This window comes from Coffea eugenioides, chromosome 2 (genome assembly GCF_003713205.1).
Source record: "Coffea eugenioides isolate CCC68of chromosome 2, Ceug_1.0, whole genome shotgun sequence".
In the NCBI taxonomy this organism is placed as follows: domain Eukaryota; kingdom Viridiplantae; phylum Streptophyta; class Magnoliopsida; order Gentianales; family Rubiaceae; genus Coffea; species Coffea eugenioides.
Genome location: NC_040036.1, coordinates 78577190 through 78602092, shown reverse-complemented (window position 1 = coordinate 78602092; position 24903 = coordinate 78577190). Strand labels below are relative to the sequence as shown.

General features: G+C 36.8%; 2 protein-coding genes across 2 annotated transcripts; one reads left to right on the top strand and one right to left on the bottom strand.

The window, feature by feature from the left end:
- The first annotated feature begins 1375 nt into the window (after nucleotides 1–1375).
- On the top strand, nucleotides 1376–6970 carry LOC113759495 (ferric reduction oxidase 2-like). Its single transcript, XM_027302072.1, has 7 exons — nucleotides 1376–1681; nucleotides 1760–2039; nucleotides 2134–2368; nucleotides 4944–5283; nucleotides 5380–5623; nucleotides 5724–6430; nucleotides 6516–6970. Exons 1-7 carry the CDS (start codon nucleotides 1477–1479, stop codon nucleotides 6653–6655), a joined length of 2151 nt encoding a protein of 716 aa, XP_027157873.1. The 5' UTR covers nucleotides 1376–1476; the 3' UTR covers nucleotides 6656–6970.
- Nucleotides 6971–7618: 648 nt separating this feature from the next.
- On the bottom strand, nucleotides 7619–20652 carry LOC113761881 (RAB6A-GEF complex partner protein 1-like). Its single transcript, XM_027305048.1, has 23 exons — nucleotides 20289–20652; nucleotides 20061–20168; nucleotides 19059–19207; nucleotides 17256–17337; nucleotides 16612–17027; nucleotides 15343–15775; nucleotides 15032–15255; nucleotides 14424–14619; nucleotides 14114–14256; nucleotides 13863–14037; nucleotides 13726–13779; nucleotides 12520–12699; nucleotides 11858–11970; nucleotides 11204–11383; nucleotides 10996–11053; nucleotides 10515–10574; nucleotides 10174–10215; nucleotides 9944–10074; nucleotides 9701–9833; nucleotides 9535–9612; nucleotides 8714–8830; nucleotides 8163–8225; nucleotides 7619–8059 (listed from the first exon to the last, which is right to left on the bottom strand). The coding sequence occupies exons 1-23, from the start codon at nucleotides 20439–20441 to the stop codon at nucleotides 7958–7960; spliced, it is 3390 nt and encodes a 1129-aa protein (XP_027160849.1). The 5' UTR covers nucleotides 20442–20652; the 3' UTR covers nucleotides 7619–7957.
- Between the last annotated feature and the right edge of the window lie 4251 nt (nucleotides 20653–24903).

Sequence of the window (24903 nt, the reverse complement as noted above, 5' to 3'; positions counted from 1 at the left end):
TAGCTAATGATTATTACTGGAGAATTGTTGTTCAGATTAGTCGTAATCAAGATTTAAGTAGGAAATCGTTATATTTGACTGATTTGAATAGGAAAAATTTAAGAAACAAAACGGGAAATGGCAGCAACTTCACATAATAATAAGGGTTAATTCCACTTTGTCCCCCCAAACTTTGGACGATTACCCACTTCAATCCCTAAACTTCAAAATGGGACACTTAAGTCCCTAAACTTATAAAATGGGACACTTCGACCACCAACGGCATCCAGGATTTTATCAACAATTTTCCTTAATTGAGAGGTATTTATAAGTTTAGGGACTTAAGTGTCACACATGACATTGGCTGATGGCTGCAAAATGGAAAGAGAGACAAAGTCGTCAATGTCATCACCTAATTGCATATTCTGCAGATCATAATAAATAAAAGCTTCACTTGTAATTTATCCTTAATCGAAGCAAAATTTTCTAGAGTTTGACAGCTACAGTTGATTTCTAGGTTTTCATTTCATTCAACTGCAAACAGCTTGTCAATTAAATGGTCAAGAATTGGTCTCAATCTACAGTAAAAAACACAGAATTATCCAATGCTAAACGCATCTCGATTCAACTTAAAATCGAAAAAATGAAGTTCTATTTCTGTCCCTAGCCATGCATCACCATCTAACCATTCATTGTATTACCCCCTCTCTCTCTCCCCCCCCCCCCCCAAACACAAAAAAAAAAAAAGAAAAAAAAGTGGAAAGGTAAAAGTAATTCGATCAGGGAAAATGGCTTGAGCTTTAATCCAATTGTACTAAACTCTGAAAAGCACAATATTATGTTACACCAAGCGTCAAAACTAATTAACGATGCAGCCAGCCACTTCTAATTCTATCGAAATTTAAGTATTTCATTACATTGAAATGGAATCAATGACATTTTCCCTCATCAAACTTCTTACCATACCATGTTAACAAATTCTTCTTCTTCTTCTTCTTCTTTTTTTTTTATTTAAAGAAATTAACCATGTAAGTATTTCCTCTAATACACATTGTTTTGGAAAAACAAAAAAAAAAAAAATCGATTACGTGCTATGAAATCTAGGTACAGTAAAATATCTCTTTCAAGTAGTAGTCTAGAAACAACAAAAAGTTTTTATGTTACTTACTTCTTTACTTTTACCTTTGAAATGTGGTAAAACAAATCTGGTTGTATGTCTATTGGTGACCGTTGTTATGACCATATCATCAAGTCACCATTCACCAATTACCCCCCCCGGAACCCCCACCAACCCCCCACACACACACTCACACACTACTTCTGATTTAAGCAGGTCACATATACACATACTACAATTCAACACATATATATATATATACATATCATTGTGACGCGAACCCCACACCACAAGGACTTCTCTTCTCCTATAGAGCAGATACTCACACACACACACACAAACCATTCCACCACCAAAAACCCCAGATTTCACACAAACCAATGGAAGAGGATAAGATGTTATCAGCTTCTCATGGAGGAGGAGCAAAAGCAACCAACATCATCCGCGGAGCAATAGTGGGACTATGTATAATTGTATTTCTTGGTTATATCATGATGTGGTGCATCATGCCAACTGATACGTATTACAACAAATGGGTTCCTCACATCATGGCCAGCACCAATTCAACTTACTTCGGATTACAAGGTTAAATGCAGATTCATCATTGTTCATACATATATATATATTCAAAAATTAAAGATTTTTTTTCTGTTTCTGCTGCAGGTCCAATACTGCTGGATTTTACATTTCCTATCTTGTTCATTGCTGTTATGGGATGCATATATACTCATTTGGGAAAGGGAATGGAGAGCAGTGACAGGAAAAAGGATCCGTTCAAGAAGTTGAGGCGGCCCATGATCATCAAAGGCCTCGGAATTGTTAACTGGATAGAGCTTTTCTTTTTTGCCATGTTCATCCTCCTCTGCCTGTGGTACTTCTCTTCTTTCATGCATTTCTGGTACGAGAAGATCAACATGGAAGCCATGTCTCGAGGAGATAAGCTGTAAGAAAAATCTACTGTATTTAATGATCCGCGTCGCTAGAATATAATTATAGAGTGATGTGATTAATTGGTGGCCTCTAAATTAAATTTTCAGGTGGCAAGCGAAGTTGGAAAGATTTGCTTTGGTGATTGGTCTGGCGGGGAATGTATGCTTGACATTTCTCTTCTTTCCGGTGACAAGGGGATCATCAATATTGGCTTTCTTGGGTTTAACTTCAGAGGCCAGCATCAAGTACCACATTTGGCTTGGACACCTTTCCATGACCATGTTTACGGCTCATGGCTTTTCTTATCTCATTTATTGGGCTCTCACTCATCGGTTATCAGAGGTAATATTTTCCCCTCTTTCCATCATCTTTTTTTTTTTTTTTTCTAAATTTAGAATAATTGAAATATATATATATTTTTAAAGTCCAGTCCATTGACTAAAGATTTATATGACAAAGAATAAATGAGATATTTTAACCGGAGAATATGCGACTCTAATGCATAAAATATCCATTTCCTTGCATTGTGAAAGGGAAATGAAACTTCTTTGTTCCTTTTTTTTTTTGGGGGGGGGGGGGGTGTGTGTTCAGAGTCAAAAAATTTTGTCTTCCCAACGTAATTTCCCCACCCGTTCTTTTAACTTACTTATTTTAGAAAATTGTTTTTATGTGAAGAATGAAATCAATATATGGGCAAAGTTCTAGTTTTACTTATAGAAAGAAACGAAAATACAGGGGGTTCTATGGTACCTTTTGAATATTAAACCGATAAGAATCAATTCATCATTAGATGTCTAAAAATAGATGTCAACCCTATATAATTTTAAAAATTTAAATTATCGAATAATATGGTAAGAGTTTATTGAATCATACCCAGAAGAGATCGTAGAATTTCCATGTAAACACAACGAAGGGAAATAAGCATAACTGAGATCCTAACTGTTGTTCGTTTCCCTCATGGCATTGAGTTTCTAAATTTGTTTTTCCCTTTGGCAAATAATTAAGCGATAGAGATTGAAGATTTGATTCAGATCAACTTCAAGAAGGAGATAACTCCTTGTAGTCAGTCAGCATAGGGTGAATAATAACATTGCAGATGATGAATTTTGGTTGTGAAGAATAAACATTACGTTTTGGACCACTTATTAGGTTGATAAAATTGGTTTTCACTTCACAAATAAGCATATGATAATTGATTGCTCTTAGTTGGGATTAAAAAAAAAAAAACCATAGGGGCAACGTTTGGTGGAAATAAATGCAAAAGAAATGACATTGAAATGTATGATCTCAATATTCGGAAGGTGGAAACTCAGGATGGACTAAATCAAAATAAGGTGACCAGAAGACTCCTAGCTACTACCTACCCTTAAGACCTTAAACTTTGTCAGCAATTATTGGATCAACAGTGAGTGCAGACCCTAGTGATCATTGTTCCTTGGATCTCATATTCAACTTTTGGTGGCACCTAACGTCACTTAATTGAAAAGATTAAGAAATATGTTAGCACAAATGTGAATCAAAGCAAAAGGTTAGGTGATTTTTACACTTTGTGTCAAGATCAAGAATGCGATTCCTGTTGGGGTCACTCCTAAAAGCAAAGCAGTACATCATCATGATGCTCTTTTGGATTTTGCAATGAAAAATAACGAAATTGGAATAAGACGTGTCGTGTTGGCTATATCTTTACTAATACTAACTTTGGATTGTGACGATTCTGTGAAGTTTCATTAACCCTTGAAGCTGGCACGTAGGATTGGGATTGATTTCTTGTAAAAAAAGTTTTTTTTCACGTTATTTTTCCTCTGTGAATATATGCTACAATTATCTTTTTTATCTCACGTACATCAAATTCCTACAATATATTTTTCTACAAAAACTCCTAAAAATAGCAATCCAAACACGTTACGATTAAGATTGATTTCTATGGAAACCTAATTACAAGAGTACGCTGCCCACGGAGTGTCAATTAATTTGTGAAGAAAAGAAATGAAACAGTGTTTCAGTTGTCTTTCTCTTTCGATTTCCAACAACATTCAGAGAGCAGTATCCATATGGTTTTTCATGGGAAGCCTAGCTACCCACCTGCAGTGCATGCAAAATTTCTACTCGTCACCTGCAGGATCATAATCTTGCTTAGTCCGCTGAGTGGTTATTGTGCAATAGAAAAGGGTGCATATTGGCCTCAAGAAAAACAGAAAAAATAAAAAAAGAAGAGGCTTTTTCCACTTTCTTGGTTGTTGGCACCATCACAAAAGGACAGAGGTGCTTTGAAGAAGTGCGAGGTCATGTTCTTGTTGATCGATCATTGGCTTCTGGAACCTGGGACCATTTTTAACACTGAAGTAGTGATCATAAGTCAATCAATCTAGCTACTTATGCCTAAATCAAATCAAATTTAATAAAGCCATTTTGTTGTTAGAGACAGAAATTCCTGCCTTCATTGACAATTGCTCCATGGACAGCGATAGGCAGCATTCAGCAATATCATCCTCATATTGAAAACAAAGACCAATTGAACGTCATTTTTTTTTTTTTTACGTGAGAAACATGTCATGCCACCGTCATCCTTTCCCAGTTGCATAGTTAAGAGTACTGTTTTAAATTCAAGATCATTTGTCACAATTTATTTACTTGCATCATTAACGTACTAATTTCATAGACATAGTTTTTAAATATTATTTATTTTAGTAACCGGATATTACCCACATCCACTTGAAGTAAAATCTCTGGAATCATTATGAACCATAATCGAATTCCAATAGCTAGCCTAAATTCACATGCTATATATGGAAGCCAATGATATTGTCAAAATTTTTTTGAGGAAAAAAGAAGAAGAAGAAGTAGATAGGTGATTACATTATTACCATGTGTTTTGACAAGGCATTTATTTTGCAACATTGTTGTTCTTAATTTGCAGGCGCTAAAATGGGATGAGATGTGGGATCAAACCTATGTAAACAACATAGCAGGAGAGCTATGCTTGCTGTCTGGATTAGTGATGTGGAGCACAACTTTCCCAAGCATCAGACGACGCATGTTTGAAGTCTTCTACTACACTCACAACCTCTACATCCTCTTCATCATTTTCTACATCCTTCACAAGGGCCTTTTTTTCATCTGCATTATGCTTCCTGGGATGTACCTCTTCGTGATCGATCGATTCCTGAGGTTCTTACAATCAAGACAAAAGGTCCGTCTAGTTTCTGCTCGTGTTCTACCCTGTGAAACTGTCGAGCTCAACTTCTCCAAAAGCCGAGGTAAATGAAGTTTTTCACCATTCTCTTACCGTTATGTTTGTCAAATACTCTGATTAAATGTGTACACCCAATAATGTCATCAAAATGTCGATACAGCTTTGAACTACACTCCAACAAGCACTATGTTCGTGAGTATCCCCATCATTTCTAAGCTGCAGTGGCATCCGTTCACCGTTACTTCCAACAGTCGTTTGGAACCAGACACGCTCAGTGTGGTGATTAAATGCGAAGGGAGTTGGACTAAGAAGCTTTACGACCTGATTTCATCGCCTTCTTCTGTTGATCGTCTTCAAGCTTCTATTGAAGGACCCTATGGACCTCCAACAACTCACTTTCTCAGGTTTTTCTGTCCAGTCCAATCAGTATTTTAGCAGTAATCAGAATAACTATAGTTGCACCGTGAGCGTTTTTTGTGAACTGGTAAAACCCTTTAAATGCAGGCATGACATGCTTGTGATGGTCAGCGGAGGAAGTGGAATCACGCCTTTCATCTCTATCATCAGAGATTTGATGTTTATGAGCTCAGCACGAAAATGCAAGACTCCCAAGCTACTGCTGATCAGCACATTCAGGAACTCCTCGCATCTCTCCATGCTAGACCTTCTCCTTCCAGTTTCTGGTGCTTCTGCAGGATCTTGCAATTTGGACCTACAAATAGAGGCTTATGTAACCAGAGAAAAGGTGCAACCGCTGGAGAAAGCGGAACCTGCCCGGATCATTCGCTTCAGGCCACTGCCATCAGATTCTCCCATATCTCCCAACTTGGGCAAAAATAGTTGGCTTTGGCTCGCCGCAATCATCTCATCCTCTTTCGTCATTTTCCTTTTCATTTTGGGTATCATTACTCGCTACTACATTTACCCCATTGATCACAACACCAACAAGGTCAACCTGATGACTCAAAGGACCGTGCTAACTACACTCATCATATGCTTCTCAATCGCGATCACGGCCACCGCTGCTTTTCTGTGGAACAAGAACCAAAATGTCAAGGAAACCAAACAGATCCAGGATTTGGAAGATTCAACAACAGGAGGATCATCCGGCTCCATGCATGATGCTGCTGATAGAGAATTAGAGAGTCTTCCCCATCAATCTCTCGTCAAATCTATGAAGGTGCACTATGGAGCAAGACCCGACCTCAAGCGTAAGCAAATCTTTTAACTCCCATGATTGGCGAACACTCGTTTTGGGTTTTGATTTATCATTGTATGACGGAAGTGTTCTTGCAGGAATTTTGCTGCAGAGTAAGGGATCAAGCATTGGAGCTCTCGTGTGCGGCCCTAAGCAGATGAGGCATGATGTAGCCGCCATTTGCTCATCCGGTTTAGCAGAAAACCTTCACTTTGAATCAATCAGCTTCAGTTGGTGATTACCTGATCCTCGGATTGGATACCAGATGCATGTATGTAAAAGCTGAATAGTAATCTAAGCTGAACCAGGGACCCATCAAATACGTGTTTGTGTGTGTATAGCTAGTAATTCTATGTCATCGTTATTAGTGTTGATTGTTGTATTCCCCGCTCCCCCGCTCCCCGCCCCCAATTTTCTGGTCGAAAGCTAAGTACCATACGGACGTTACTAAGTTCGATGTTGAAGAAGTTTGGATGCCCGCCGAGCGGCCTAGATTTCAGAGATGCAGTCTCCTTGTTTATCATCTTATAAAAAGATCAAATATTTTACTCTAGGTTTAATTCTTCCACCGTCGAGCAATATCTAATGGAGAATTCATAACTGGCATTCAAAGTTCGTCTTCAGAAGCTGGCTAAGCAAAATTTATAGATAAAACCCAGAACCGTATGAATTAAAAGGTCATACATTCTTCCTACAAAAGAGAAGGAAATTATGCAAAAAGCCTTGTGTCTTTCGAAAGGGAAACAAAAATTGCGAAGACCAAATGATAAGCGCGACAATACACGATAAAGCATCAATTGTGCGAGTACCACAGTTTTGAGTAGATCGTTCACTCGTTAACATAGGTTCAGAAATCAACAAAAAATGTGCCACAGAACCATAAGATTGGGTTAGGATTCAGGGACAATCGTTTAACTACCAGAAACTCCTGATACTACTTGTACTCTTTGACTTCCAGATTGAAACATAGAATTCATTTAGGTTGGGTAACATAGGCTGCCGGAAAGAAAGTCATGAACTTCTTTCATGTGATAAACAAGTTCATAAAGCGTGGTGATGGCACGAAATCAAAATGTATTGCAAAATCATCATATCATAATTATTCAGCAATCAGTTTCCCCCTACAAAACAACCACTCTCTGTCTCTCTTTACCCAAAATGGTTGCCGCAGAACCCCCCGCACCCCCCCCCCACCCCCCTTCAAAACCTAAAAAAATAGAAAACCCCAAAAGCCAGCACAGGGAAGAATGATACAAGCTCTGAAGAAAGGAAAATGCTAAGAGGTAATTTACTACCCTGGTATCGCTTATTTACAAGTAAAACTTACAATGACTTTCGAGAGACGCAGTCTCATTCCATCACTCCATGACGATGCTCATTACACAGCTCAATAGCACGATACAAGGCATTTCATTTGTAGGTGGTGGCAGTCACTTTCTTGGCCAACAAGGTTTTACTCGAAGGCAGTGCCACATGCATTTGCATCATTTGAAGCAACATGGTTGACCAGTTGCAAAAGGTTTCGAAGCATCCAAAGAGCTCATTTCTCATCTGAAGTTGTACTAGAAGAATATGAACCAGATGAAAGCCTTTCTTCCAAGGCTTCAACCAAATCATGGTATTCAGAAAATACAGGATGCGACTGAAATGAAAATGAAAAACCGATGGTGAGGCACGTGAGATATAGCCAAAAGAAACTAAGAGTGTAACAAACGTTTACATCCGTAAAGGAATGACTCAGATACCTGTAGGGTTATGCTATAAGCTTTCCACAACCGCAGATCATGGCGGAACAAATCAAAGAGAACCTGAGTAAATGTCAAAAGGTAATTAATTCAAAACAATTAACAATCTGGCTGCTGCAGCCTTTGATACTAACTACATAATTTCTTTTCTTATCTTCCTCAAGTGATTAAAATCACTAGATTATCCCTATTTAAGAGAACTTGAAGTGATTTTCTAAGTGTCAAACGTGAATCACCAAAAAAAAACAGCAACAATTGACCCAACTATTGCACTGGAGTATCTATAAACAATTATTCACACTCTAAAAGTGATTGTTTTGTTTGAATTAGAGAGAAATTACAGAAAATAACTGTTAGAAATGGTACTGCATGATACAATCTTTGTGAAATTTAATAAGGAAAATTAAATCTAAAGAAAATTAACATCTTGAACTGTCTCGTACTTGTTAACTGAAAATGCACTGACTAAAGCAACCAATTAATTGTCACATTAGCAGACACGCAGAACAGGATAAATTCTCAAACACATGCATTGATTATGTTTAGTAAACCTCGGATCGCCTCAAAAGTGTAGCCAAGACTACAATCCACTCTTTGAACTTTACGGAGCACATATGTGCCAAAAGGAATTCTGCATCCAACCGGCTCTGTAATGTTCCCATTTGAAGCTGGCAAAAATGACGACTGAATCAGAAGAAGCAAAAAGGAAAAAAGAAAAAACGAACCTGAAGCAAATAAAAAACGAACTTTTCTTCCCATGGCAGCAGTAAAGGAACTATTGCTCTTTGCTTCAAAGAATTCTTAAAAATTATTGATGTGTAACAAGACTTCAAATGAGACATTCAATTAGGACTAATTGACAAAACTTACAAATAGATGTCAAAATGCAATATGCCGAGCAGTAATATGGTTCAAGCAAAAGCAGAAAAACGGATGCCAATATGTTCTTACGAAAGGAACAAAATATTGCCAAATTTTAATCTTTTTCTTTCAATGCACTACTTAAGACAGCAAGGCATATAAAATTTTGCAACATAAGCACGCCACTTTCAGGGGAAAGAACACCAGAAAAAAGGGCACTACTGAAATGCCACTAAAGTGAAGCAGCAATTAGTATGAAACTTACACAAACAGAAGAAGACCACACCAATAAAATAAGAATCTTTTTTCCAGCTGGAGGTTTTTCACTATCAGAGCTGGAAGTGTGTGCAAACGAAATTGGAGGATTTAAGTAGAACAAGGCAATGAGCTATATGATTATCTTAATTATGTAATGAAGAAAAGATGAATAGACCACCAAATACGCCACAAGGAGTCAAAATACAAAAAAAAAAATTAAATAAAGCACAAGAATATGCATGGATATTTGTACCTTCTGCCCAATTAATTCAAGCCCTGAAGCAAAATTTTCTAAGCGAGCACACCCGTATCTTTCTCGTTGAAGAAATTCCTGAAACATATTTTTTTGTTACATGAATTGTAATACAACCAACAGTGGCAAATTTTGCATTGTGAATGAAATATTAATATCCTCTCACCACTAGGTCAAACTGTGTGCCTTTGATGAATGCAACAAGCTTTGAAAGCTCTTTCCCAGACATTAGGTAGCTAGCATGGCTTTCTAAAATGTTCTTAACAGAAGCAACATGAGCACTCTGCTCTTTAAATGAGCTGCTCCATCATGTTTAGAGAGGACGAAGTAATAGAATAGTTAGTTAATGCAGGGAAAACATAAACAGATACAATTGCTGTTAAACAAAATACTAAAGGCTGCCTTTTACCTCTTTGACTCCAAATGTTGCCGCTGTTGACTAGATGGGAAAAGGAAGTAACCCAAGAATCTAGGCGAGAGTTTCTCTGTACCCGGGCTAGCAGGTTCATATTCCCTCCCTGATCTAAGGAGAAACCTAACCTGATAAGAAAAAAAGTTGTCTGTTAAGCTAGTCGCAAAATGTATATAAAAGATTCATCAAGTTCATACAAAGAGATGTCTATTCGATAAAACTCTTACCAGCTCCCCAGCAAGTTCGTACAAAGATTCATCGAGCGTTGCCTGCAGAAAATCAGATGAATTTTATATAGTAATTAAAACTCGCAAAACTTGAAAGAAAACTAACATAACCAAGATACCAAAGAAACCTTAGGGTTAGAAGGACACGACAAAGAATCTGTCTGACAAGTATAAGTCATATTTGCTTTTGGATGACCAGGGAGGAGTCTAATGAGTGCAGATGTTTCGTAGTTTCTTGAATAATTTCTTCATATGATATTTGACAAGATATGAACATACAGAGTTAGCCCATGTGAGCCTTTACTTCATGGGAAACAAAACTGAAAGGATCAGAAGGTAACCTGCAATAGACGCAATGCACAGTACTGGCTGACAGCAGGACCTTCAAGTTTAGCGATAACCTGATAGAATAGGCAGCAATAAAATTAGACATTGTTACCATTTCCATGCAGCATATACAGTTAATTTCCTAGGGAAAAACTCAGTGTGTCTAGTTGATTTACAGAATAAGTGCAAGCAATCACACGGTCAACACCAGATAAGAAAGTCTTTTCAAAATCCATGAAGGTCAAATCTATTTATTGGCTCTATTCAAGCAGAAGATGAACCTTTTTGCCAATCATAGATAGTCGCTGACTTACTAGATAAGACATCTATCGATATTATTTGATGTTGGGTTCACCAAATTTAAAAAAAAAAAATCTTCATTGCATAATGTTTGCACACATGAAGCAGAAGCTGAAACTTTGGATTTGCTAATATCTGAAAACTGTTACAGAGAGGATTTCAGGAATTTTCAGGGTAATTGCAAGTGGCACTCACAAGAATATAGCAAGCTGCAGTACGATACCATCTGCGCTGAAAGCATTCCTCAAATAACCTAACAGATAAAAAGCCACTTTGTCATTAACCAGGAGCCTTGTAATTTGGCCAGTTTTGATTTAAAGTGAAAAAAAAATTTCTTTTCTCCATCCTTTTACGCAGTCTTTGCTGTAAAGTGCATGTTATAAAGACAAAGCCAGATACATACTCTGTCGATCTCCCAGCAGCTGAGAATAAATCTGCCCAATGTCGGCCATCAGTTTTTCTAGCAACACTAACAACCACATCAAAATATTCTGGAAAGTTCTTTATGAGATCGCAGGTCTTCTCCAAAAGAGAGGAGGTAGAAGCATGATTAGGAACAGGTGCGTGGTTTTTGCTGGCTTGCCTACAGAACATTAAAACAAGAAGTTTTGAGACACTAGCCAGAAATAATACAGCCAAGTTATATACGACATCCAAGGGCAGAGAGAAGAATATTCTCTTCTCATTTAGACTGAATAATCCAAACTGATTAAAATACAAAAAGTGAAATTATTGACTCGATATCAAATTTTTCACTTGCTCCTCATTAAAAAAGATGCCTAACTTAATCTCATGAAGCTGTCTGACCAATTGGAATTATATCTAAGATTGAGATACCGAAGTTAAAAAACTATCAGCTTGCCTTACCAAAGGAAGACCATCAAACTTTTTAATTAACCATAAGGTAGCCTTACCAAAAGAAGACCAGTTAAACACAAAGGTAAACAGACCATTTCGGGATAGGCACAGAATAGAAGGAACAAAAAGGCAAGTTTATCTCAGTCAAAATTTTGAGAACTGAAAAAGACTGAACCACTGAGGTTTCTACTCAATTTACCTGGATATTTCCGCATCAAATACTGTAAAAAGAAGCCATTCAAGGCAATGAGAAAAATGTGGCTTCTCTGCTGACAATTGCGCCAAACGTAAAGCTTCTTCGCTCTTGTTCCTCTGATGAAAAGGAAGAAATCAAACATATTACAAGCACAACTCAATAAAGAAATATATACACCACGAAAACCTCAAGGAATGCAATTATATGCATCCAGCTACAGTCTGGATCTCTAAATTCAAAAAAACAATTCATAAGTACAGCAATCTGTGCAGACTAAGATAAAATTCTAGAGTTTCTTTGTCCTTGTTTAAGATTCCAAAAATGGCCAGCATTCCAAAAGACATTCTGCTGACTAAGACTATAGCAATTTAACCAGCTCCAGCTGTTATTTGTCACCCATACATGACATTTATTTTTTTCTATTCTATATAATCATGAGTGACATACTTATTGCAAGACCAATTTCATAATTACTGCAAATTGACTTCAATTTTAACATTCCACCAATCCTCTTCACATATCCTGCTCTAGAGAGATTTGTGTAAAACAAGAGTTTTGTGATTATCATCCTAGCTACCACACACAATCCTCTTCCTCTATCCCATATTGGAACCAGCTGTCAGTGGAAATGCAGAATGTCATATGTAAGAAAATACAAGTTGTACCTGAAGAAGATGCCGAAGTAGGCAATGCAAAATGGTTTGAGCTTGAGGAGATGGTTCAAAACATGGGAACTCTGTGCATGCTGAAAAAGACATTCTCTGGGATACACCAACTACAACTCCAGCATTGGGAAGTAGACCAAGAGGATATACCTCACGGTCAAATTCCAACTCTGGGTCCAACTGAGGATTCCACAAAACATTATTCAGATAAATAACATCAATAAGAGCAAAGATACAAGACACTCCAACCCTGAGGCATGACAAACAAATCTTTTAGTAGTAGGTCTACATGTCTAGAAACAATTCATGTATGAATACTAGTATGTTTTGAATGCTTAATATAGCTGACCTGCAAACCAAATAGACCATAACCAAAGTTCCCAATATCATTGAAGAAACAGTAACACAAGATTCACATGAACCAGAACCATGCCATGTGGACAGTCATAGGATCATTATCTTAATACGAAAAAAGATCAGAGCCAGAGGATAGCATAAGGCTAAAATAAGTCAACTAATAGAAAACTGCAGCATATATGACACTTGACCAAGAAATTTTAGATACTTGGGGGAAGTTCCAGATGATAGTAGATGGAAAATACTAAAGATATACAGATCTCATTCAGATTGATCAAAACTTTTTTAGATGGAACCTCTTGAATGATGTGGTTTCTTAAAATTCCTACATAATAAAAAAAATTAAAGTGCCAATTGCAAGGTTTTGGTGTGCAATAATGTACAAGTTCAATAGTCTTTGGCGTTCCTCAATATTATGCTGCCTTTAATCTTAAAAGATATGGCCAAAGACTCCTTCCAAACCGCCTCTCTTAACACTTAAGTTCTATGAGGAAAGTATCCAAGTTCCAGCATTCTTTGCCTGCCTCCAGCTTCTATAAACCCAGCAACCTCAATATTATTAAGATAGACACCTTAGCCAAAAACGATAAAATCATCAATAGCTGCATGGTTACAAGTTTCTACAAGTTATCAATATAGAAAATCTAACATCACGGACTGCTAGATCATATATTGTTGAACACCTAATCTTTGGACTTATGTGGTGTGGAGCCCAATCAGTTGCCTTTAAATCAAATGAAAAGCTATTCAACTATATAGACAATCAAAATACAGGCCCTTCACAGGAAAAAATGACACAGAATAAAACATATGCCTCATAGGCAACAGTAATCAAATGGGCCATACTACCTGCAAAAAATCCTCCTGCTTAAAAGGGTCCACACCAGGAGAAGGATACCAAACCTGCAGCATTTAGCACCCATGAGACATGTAAACTGAAAAAACACAAGTACAGTAAATACTCAAGTGCGACAAAAAGTTTTTACCTGCATTCCACGGTGGCCATAATCTAACCATGAAACTTCTTCAATTAAATTTGTTTTCTCCTCTGACTGACCACAGGTAACCCAAAACAACTCCACAGAGTCAGTGAGTTCTCTTTCCCGCCCTTCATCCAAATCGAGCAAGGAAAGCTCCCCATTTGTTCTCAATATCAAGCATCTAAATGTACAGATTAAAATCACCATCACTTGAAAACTTGCAAATCCAGCAAGTAACTTCAAATCTATGCACATACCTAGCAGGTTCTCTGGCCAAGTGGTCTGATGAAGAGGAATCCTTCCTCAAAACATAATCTATAGGATGTTGATCTGGGATAAAATGCATTGCAGCAGGATGGCTCTTTGCAGTCATAATTGAGAGTTCACGTACTGTAGAAAGCTGTTTGTCATTTTATCACTTAAAAACGCAAGAAGAATAATTGTTTACAGTGATACCTTCACTTAACAAGCAATTTGTAATTGACTCACATGCATTAAAATTTTAAATGTTTCATATCAACTTAGAAGCAAGATTATCTACAGAATTTATCTTGAAACAAGTATTACCTGTAAATCTGGGGTACTAGAATGTGTCAACTCTCCAGACAGGTTAACATGGTATATATGGACATCAAAGGGGCGATAGGTAACAAGTAGATAATCTTGGTAGACATCCATGACCATTGGCTTTGCAAGCAATGGCTTCCGACAAAGTAACGAACTTTGATCAAGGTGATATCTTGGGTAGAAAAGCAATTCATATCTGCCATTCAGCAGTGAGAATGCATAAGCAAGAAACCAGAAAACATTGAAGATAGAAAAATTTTGAAGTTGGGGTTCTACGAGCAATGATTTTTTTACCCAACATGAGACCATAAAATATGGAAATACTATAACCTGAATGTAAAAAACTGGGTTTTGTTAGACCTTTACAATATGACAAATATCATTGGTTCCTAGTGTAATCATTTTGGCTTTGCTCAGCCATTTTAAGATCCACAAAATTAAGTTCCTAAGAACTCTTTCATTTGCTTTATCCAGTTGACAAAAATCATGTGCACATCTTATTTTCTCTCCACTCCAATCAACTTCTATTATCATACACTGCTTCTTCAGAAATATCTGAGGCATGCCCATAGTTTCAAATCACAGCAATATGTGCATTGTTCACTTACATGTTGGAGGAATCTGTGTAGTTGCAGACCACAACAATTTTCCCTAGCCATAACAAGCCTCTGCACTGGATCTTCTGTTCCTGAGTAATATCTCCAAACACTCGCCACCGCTTTAGTCGTATGTCATATAAAATTAACCCATGAAGTCCAGCAACTGCTAAGTACATCCCATCCTTGCTAGCAGCCACATGTAAAACAGGCCAATTTTGCGCCATATAAGAAACCTGACATGGACAAAGATATATCAGTAATAACCTTCTTTAATAAGCATAAAAATAAATTCTTATTCATGACCTAGTTTAGCACATAACTGGAAGTTTAAGATGAAGGATTTTAAGTTCGTCAGTATCTTCAGACTGGACAATAAGCAGCCGATCTTCCCCATAAATAACTTGACGAACATAAGTTGTTCCAGATACTCCTCTGTTAAGACAACATTTGCCAAAAGGAAAAGCAATAATTCTTTCTGAAGATCTTTCCTCAATAGCATAAAGCCGATATCCATACTCATCCCAGTGCATTTGTGAGGTGCCACCAATCATAGGCTCATATTTACAATCCTGGTTTGGCTTAATAACTGGAGAAGACACTGAGATCAAACCAATTTGACGAATTGTTGACATCAACCGACATCCAGAAACAGACCAAACTGTAAGCCCTCTTAATTTCCACCCAACTGCAAAAGCAGAATTATCAGGAGTCCAGGCAATACAGCTGACAGGTCCAGTATCATCTGCGCAATATCTGCCCAAAGGAAAAAAAAGGTAAAAATAGAAAGAAGGAAACATGAACCTAGTGTTGCTAATCACACGATCAGGAAAATTTATTTCATTGGAGCACTTCGAATGACGAACTAATGGTAAATTTCCCTAATTCCCACACCAGGGACAAGCACAGTTTAAGAAAATATAAGAAACTATAGTTCTGTATTCAGATTTTGAAACGATACAAGAACCCCCCAAACTTTTCTCATTCAACAACTATATGGGCAAATATTTTTCAGAGTTTCAAAAAACATGGTGAGACTTCAGTTGTTAAACCTTGTGGTTATCTGTAGAAATATCTTTTTCCTTGCAAGTGGTTGATAAACAGATTGCAAAAGCACAGAGAGCCTACTTTGAGTCTTAACATACATCTGCAGCTTTAGAATCATAGTAACTAGTTTATCTCACTGGATCATATAACAGTGTATCTCATTTTGCTTCTCAAAGATTGCACTTGGAATATGGAAATAAATTATCTGAATCTCCAGTCAGCTATTTGTACCACTGTCTTAATGAAAACTTTGTAGATCCAACAATTTGCAAGTGAAGAGCAGCAAAGTTACCCATAAAAATAATGCAGTAAAATAGTAGCAGGCTAGAAGCTACTAATGATTTTTTGACATAGAGGTCAAAAGTGATAATTTCCTTAGTGATAGAAAACAAAGTTGAATAAAGCAGGAAGCTGTACAGACTGGCTAGAGATTAATGCCACTTTCAGAGACATTTAGTAAAGAAGCACTGGCCTAATAACAAGGAAGTATCATCAAACAACTAGGTCATATGCCCAAATATCCATGGAAATGTAAAGCCACTTACCCCCAGTCATATAAAGAAACAGCACGAATAAGGGAAGCAGAATCTGTGAGGTCATACAACTCAACAACTCCCCTTTTTGTACCCACAGCAAGAATTTGTTGCTCTGAAGCAACTGAGGCACATACAGCATCACCAGATGCCAGCTTCTTTTCGACTTTAATTAAATCAGCTTGCTTTAATCCTTTCTTACTTACAGAACATGACACAAGTTGTCCATCACAAAAGAGCAAAAACAGTAACCTCAGTGAGAAGGAAAACTCCATGTGCACAATAGCAGACTTCTTCCTCATATAATTCCTGGGCAGAGAAACACCTCGTGCTCCATTAGAAGGAAGACCATTGTCCAAAGAATGAGACAATTTATCAGCTCCACTTCCATCAGAGAATGGAATGTCAAGATCAACAACCCCACAGAACTGCATCACAGAATAAGTTAAATGATAACCTGGTTGAACCTTTTTGAGAGGGAGATGCGGGTTTCTGGATGCTTTCCAATCTCCATTAAAATCATGTTAAGCAAGTAGAAAGGGAATAGACACAGCATTTTATAATGGTGCTAAAAAATGAATTCAGCACCTAAGCTACAAAGATGCTTCTTCAATGTGCATTTGAAAGACTTGGAGGAACTGCTACGTTCACATTACCTCTCCCTTCCATGATATATTATAAAATGATCCATCAGAAAGTCCAACAAGCATATGTTTGTTATCACAGATAATGTTGCTCCTGACAACGGCAAAAATAATATAACATCAGAAATTCATCTGGAATGAAATACACAAATATATCAGATTGTCAAACATCATATGTCCACTTCTGGACCCCGTTTCTTACAAGAAGCACTGATATGAACTTGTGAATTTCTCTGGTGATTTGCCTCTAAGGTATGTGAAACATAACCAAAAACCAAAATTTTGGAGTATCAACATTTCGATTATATCTTGATCCTTTGAATTGAGTAGATTCTTGCGCATGTAAACATGTAACCACGATTCCTTTTATCAGATTTACTCGACTCAATGATAAGTTGTATTTGGTGCAACACAACCATCAATCTATAGCAGGAAAGGACTTTATTAGTAATATCAGGTGCACAGAAGTCCAAAAGCTTAAAGCTTAAAATATGCAACTGAAAAGTACTTCATAACATCAGTTGCAGTGATGTCTGAAAGCTGAAAGCTTATGTACACCAATATATATATATATATCATGACAAGATCTTATACTATAACTGGCAACTTAGCAGATCTTTCTTCTAAGGTATACTGTAAAAACATTAGTGGCTTGTGTAAACAATTCTGCAAGCCTAGACATTCATTAACATGCAAGATCTTATGAGATCTTGTTCCCTATCTCAAGTAACTCTTTGACTTATTGGCATTAAAAACTATAGCATGTTGACAAATATACAAATGAAATCCTTCTTCTCCAAGGTCCAAATTTCAGGACCAATGACATACAGAAAATGACTTTCGGCCCTGAAGTCTCAAATACACACTTTTCGTATCTGTATATCAGCCCTCAAAACCAGCAGTGACCCAAACCCCAAGAAAACATCAAGCTATTAAAAAGAACAACAAAAACAAATCACAGCAGAAAGTGCAGTTTCTTTCTTATAAATAGCTTTAACAATGACATTAAAGCAGACACTAATTTTTAAGAAAACTCAAAAGTTTCAAACAATGTCTAATCATCCATCACTCCGCATCCAAACTTCTTATACTAAATAAAATCATTTTTGGATTAGAGTGTTGTTGAAACAAAATAGCACCGCACACTTCAGCATATTCAGATATGTACAAATTTTGGAGGCTCATACAACTTTCAACAAGCCTAACTTTAAATTACGAGTTTTACCTGGCAAAAAGGTTTAGTATCTAGAATAGACACAAGAAATTTTAGGAGCTAGGACATGTACCCTTAGAGCCTACAAGGTTGAGTTTCAAACACCTGGAAAATGATTTAAGAATCCCTGGTAACACACCACATCCAACTGTCTGACTGCTTTTGAGAAGCAGTATGATCACAGCCAAACATTCAAGAAGACCAGAGGGATGCAAGGTGTCCAATTGGTTATGCATACACTTAGAGCAGCATTCACCTTGCATATGCAACATCTTTCCATCAAATTGTACCAGAAAGCAGAATGCATGCATTTGACCTTCCAAGTAACATTTTATATAGCCTGCAACCCTTAGTGCAGCTTCCCAAAGAACTTTGATATTAGAAAATAAGCCATTAGCATATCTAAGCCCTTGAATGTTATGATCCAAACAAATTGCTAGACCATATTATTTTACTGCTTTGGTTGTCAGAAGCTTATACAGCAAAACATTTCAAATTTAATGCATATTCAAAACAATATTCTGCCATCAAAGAAGGAAATGAAAACTTTGAAGCTTGAAGTTCAATTACAATTTCCAAGGGAGCTGTGTACACACACTTACAATGTCATACTCTTGTCTGCAAAAGGGATCTGCTCACTTAGAAGTAAAGAAATGGTAGCAAGAAATAAACCAGATGGCTGCTTTCCTCCAATTTGTATTTTCTTGTCCGTGAAATGGATCTTATAAATATGAAGATAAAAAGAAGATGTCTGCAAAGAAGGCGGGAAAAATCGCCAGAAACAAATGAAGCATTACATTATGAAGAAGGAACCAAAGTACACAATAGTGACATGAATTTAAAGTGAGACTTTTTAGCCAACCCTTTTTGAAAGCTAAATGAAAGATCACAGCTATTTACATTTTAATCCCATTCCAATAACAGCAATCAACCAGCCTTGCACCACCATTCACAGTGCATAAAGTGCCGTATGAAGAAAGTATTGAAGATTTGTTGGCTTCGAAAACTTCTCCTCTTGCTATTGACATATGAATAAATATGTGAAGATTTTATTGTTTCCTGAATATTCCTCCTAGAAATATCTTCCTTTCCCCCTTTTCTTTCCTCCTTTATCTTCTTCCAAGAGTTTGCTGCTTTGTTTTTTTTTTCTATTTGGTGGTTGTTTTCCTGAATTTAGGTTACTAAATGAAATGCAGTGTAACGATATATACTCATTATACATAAAACAGATGAAGAAAATTCCACAGTGCACTTCAGAAGATCAATTTCCAGTATTCACTCCAGAGCAACCTAACGATAAGAAACTTTTCCACAAAATCCTTCAAATTTTAGCCAATATGACCAAACCCAGTATAAATATATTATTTTTACTTATTATATTATCATAAGTACAATGCTAACTCCTGCAAACCAACTTAATATCTGAATTCCTGAAAGTGTGGATGTTCAGTTTCACTGTATTATTTGATGACCCAATTTCTTAAATTTTACTGAACAAATGAATGCTCCAAACAGCAAAACCAAGTAATATTTTCAATGCTGCCATTCAAAAAAGTGATAAGCCCAATGCTGGCTGATTAATAAAAGGCCTTCCAAATTCTTACAATTACGCCAATCAATTTGGCATCCGGACTCCAAACTGCCCGCAAATTCTCGCCTTCTTTCTGAATCGAATCCACGCCTCTCTTGGACTTTCCCAGTCTCACCCTATGCTGTACAAACGCCGGCGCAAAATTCAAATAAAAAAATCGAAATGAAAAGTCATCAATTTCCAGAAAGTGAGAGTGCATAGCATTAAATCATACAAAAGAAAAAGGAGAGAAATGTGAGACCTGAGAAGAAGACCAGAGTTCGATATGAGAAGGAGCGACGACGAGCAATAAGCGATTGAGGACTTTGAAGTAGACAATGTGGTCGGAGAAAGAAGTAGGGCATGATCCTGGTTCCAATGGAATCACCTGCGGCCATCCGTATGCCATATACATCTTTGCCCCAAATAGGCGGGTGGATAGAGTGGAATGTAGGGACTCAAAATTGGCGGAAAGAAGATGAGAATAGGAGAAGAGGAATTAGGGTTTAAGAGGGAGAGAGGACGAGGAGATCCGAATCACATAGCTTTGTTGCGGCGGTGGCGCTGATGGAGGAGGAAGACTACTACCGCCACTATTTTCTCAGGTGGAGAAAGTGGATCTGAGATTTTCGATTTTCAACTGCCCATCTTTCTTTTTCTTTTTTATTTAATTAATCTACTTTTTTTATTCCAATTGGACCTCCCTTTTATTTTCCCGTCATAGATCTTTTGTTAGTATTACGTTACCGCCAAATGCCAACTGTCTATGTAGAGGTAGAGGTGAACTCTTTTGTTTTGTTTTTCTTTTTCCCCCTCTTTTTTTTCCTTCCCTTAAATTAGTTTGTGGTTAAAAGAATTTTTTTTTTTTTTTTGTTGGTGCCAAAAGGCAAAGGGGAACTCCACTTCTTAGCATATTTCTATTGGAAGAATGTTATAATTTAGAGTTCAAAACTGGCATTGAAAATTTGAAATTATATTTAGATTTGTTTTACAAATATCCAACAAAACTTATTTTATGCACATGATGGAAGTTTATTTACCTTTAATTGGAGGTACAAATAAAATCACGCTTGAGTCAAATATGGAGAAAGCTTTTTTTTTTTTTTTATGTTTTAACTCTCGTCTTCGGTCGCTCGGGGCAATTTAGTGGAGCATCAACTTCTATTTTAAATGATCATTATCTAGAGTATTAGGGACTAAACATCGATAAGCATAACATATGTACAAAAACAAATAGAGAGAGAGAGAGAGAGAGAGGGCGCCTTGGCAATTCTTATCCTCAATTTTGGGAAGACACATAAATATCGTAGAATAAGGTCACGATCAATAGGAATTATTCCTACAAAGTTGTTAAATAATACGGGGATCAATTGTATGTTTAAAAAATGAATTAAACTACTCGACACTCGAATCAAGTTTTGCTTAATAAAAGTTCGTTTGAATTTGGTTCACTAACTAATTTGCACAGTTTTTTGTTCTCAATGACTTTCAAATACAATGAAAAAAAAATCTCGTTCAAATTTGATTGAACAACAAAATAAGCCAAGATTGAATAAAATTTGAAATTCGATAAAAGAATCAAACAAGTTTAAACACTAGACTGTTTGGTTTGATTAGACTTATTTACATCCCTAATCAAATGCATCAAACTATGAAAGTATCAATCGGCAAATACTTGGAGAAAAACAAAAAGACGGATTAACACAAGAAGTTGGGGTTAAATGTCTTATAACCGTTCCGGGTCAATCTTCTTTGGGACATCCGTAGATGCTATTTTCAGGAGTCTCGACCCTGTTTAGAGGACCACAACAAAAGATCCAAAGTCGCTCATGGCCTGGATTCTTCGGCGTTGGAATCTTTGTTTTCTTTTTTCTTTTTTTTGTTGGGTTCCACAGCAGAACAAAAACTATTCCGTAAGTTTATTGGACCAATATTTATGGGCCGGACCTTAAGACGGGCCTAATCCCACGTGGTCCAGGGCATTGTAATTAACATTGAAATCCTCAAAACCCAACTTATACTAATTGATAGGAACATTAATCAAGTGATTATGAGGTTTTTTATTTGGCTCTCAAATCCACTCTTCTCCATCCGTGTGCAATAAAGAGATGCATAATATTTATGGTAAATACATTTTATATGAATTTTTATTGCTAAATCAAATTTTGATCTCTTAAATTTCTTTCCCATGGTAATCATTGTAATGCTTAGTATTAGTTATTGAAAGTAAATAGTTAAAGCAAAACATGTTTTCAAGATAAATAACTATAAACATGCGTTTGTTTCTATAAGGGTAAAATTGAAAGTTCAGAAAGTGATTAAATAATGTTTAAGCAAAAATCCCACTCCTCTCCCTTTATACTCACTTGCTATGCAACCATTCCATAGAATAACACAGAATCGCAACCTTAATTATCATAGTGCTGAAATTAACGAAAAAATCAATCACCACTCATCACCTAAGTATTTACTTAAATCACTCGCCACTAGCCATGTAAGCATTTATCATTATGTAGTATCGAATTTACCCTTACCAATTCTTCAAAAAAAAAAAAAAAAAAAAAACCCCCCTTATCAAGTATCGATTTTACACTTTTAAATACTCCATTCCTAGATTTCAGAATTAATTCGAACTTCAAGATGAGTAAGACCGATGAGATCTTGCTCTTATGGTTAAGGTTGAGATCTCAATATATAATCAGAGATTTTAGGATCATATTTTCTTTTTCCCTAGCTCATTGCTTCTTAAATCCCATTATTTTCCTAGTTAACAAAAAAAAAAAAAAAAAAAAAAAAAGATGAGAAAGACCGGCAAAAGTAAGGAAACCATATGGAGAAGCCTTTTGTTTATGGATAGAAAGTAGGAACATGTTACATCAAAACTCCATAGAAGGGAAACTGCTGCATGCGTATGGGGGAGCTGATTAAGACAAGGGAAAGCAAAGCAAAACCAGCAAAGTGGAAAATACAAATGAGGAGTCAATGAAGTGGAAGCCCACTTAAATAGAAGGAACATTGGAGATAAGATAATGCATGCACGAGGGCTGTGAGGGCAGGTCCGGGCGAGAGAAAGAGAAGTGACAGATAAAACAATTTTTGTGAAGGATTACGGGTGAGGACCGCTCTTGCAAGGTAGGTTTCAACGAACATGTTTGAATTGTGATAATTCCCCATCTTGCTCCGGATGGATAGTAGCCATCATGCTGCTCTTTGATTTTGTAGGTTTTAACGAACATGTTTGAATTGTGATAATTCCCCGGCCCATATTGCTCCAGTAGTAGCCATCATGTTGCTCTTTGATTTTGCAGAGGCGACAAAGGGATTGGCTCTTGAATGAATCTGAGGGTCATCCATGAATAAGTTCTTCCTTCTTCCTTGCACTTGCATTTAACTTTGTAGATACCGGTCCCTACAACTACAAGTGCTGAAAAAGGAATGGCTACAATATATACCAATTACCAGGTGATGATACCAAAACCAAAATAGCTACCCTGTTGTCCACAAACTAAGAAGTATGTGCATGCACAGGAGTACTTGAGGGATCACGTACGTGTAGTATTTGGAGTAATGCTTCTATAATTACAAGTGTATAGAAGATATTCTCTTAATTAGTACGTAGGAACTAGCTAGGTCGATTTTAAAATCATGGAGACTGACCTGTTTACTTTTCCCATATATAGGTCCACACCACACTTGTGTGTAACATTAACTGCCCATAGAAGATATATATATATATATAAGATTAATCTTTCCTATACTGATAATAGATACACTGTCAGCGTTGAATGAATGACAAATATGAATAATTTGAATTTAAAATTTAACTTTTACACATATATCATAGATCCAACGTATGACAGTGTATATATATCGTTTTCCTAACTATTTTATCTCATGCAATGGACATATATAGTAACTAGCAAATGCCATTTCTCATCCTGTAATCGTTTAATAAATAAATAATGGATGATGAAAGGGTTGCAAAATTTGTTTTTTTGTTTTGAATTTCGACCCACAACAACAATGGATTTTGTTAGATACATGATGACTGACAGGACGACAATGCATGAGAGAAAAGCAGAAGAGGATGGCCGGAAGGATTGAATGGTTAACATCTTAATTTGGTGGGTGGGGAGTGAAGATAATAGTGTATGAATGGGATGAGGAAGCAAACCGGACCGGAGGTGTCTTGGCATGGCCAGGCAACCATGGACAGGGATGATGGGGGGAGGCCCAGGGCTTTGGCGTTCAAAAGATGGCGACTTTCCAGTCTCCACAGCTTCACGTCAATATTGGCCGGCCCCATTTCTCGGCATGAGAGGGTGATTTGTTGGTTGGCCAGGGTTCTCATCACCGACGCCATCTGTCCTTTCTTTTTGCAATCTTGGTCTGCTGTGCTTAGCAGTTTTGCTCCTGGGCTCCCATGGCCGTGGCTGGTGGTGCTCCTGGTATGCTAGTATAAGATTAGAATAATTTGAGAATACCTATAGTTTTAAAAATTAACCAAGAGCAAACGAACATACACATGATTTTTCAATAGAATATTATAAGAGTACACCCCCAAACCCAAAAAAAAAAAAAAAAAAAAAAAACTCTCTCGAGCTTTTCTGAATCCCTATGTTTGTGTAATTTTAGGGTCGGAGTTTTTTTATGTGCATATAAAAATTTTTGCACATAATTAGTAGTAGTTTAGATGTTTGATCTTACAATTAGGCACACAAAGTGCAGTTTGCTCCTAGGTCGAGGGTGTAAACAAATTGGAGCAGAGTGTAAATAAGTTTAGATATATAGGATGCAAACAAATTTAAAATAACTATTTTTATCTAAAAATAGTTTTAAAATGAACCACGAGCCCCTTGATCCAAAAAATAGATGGG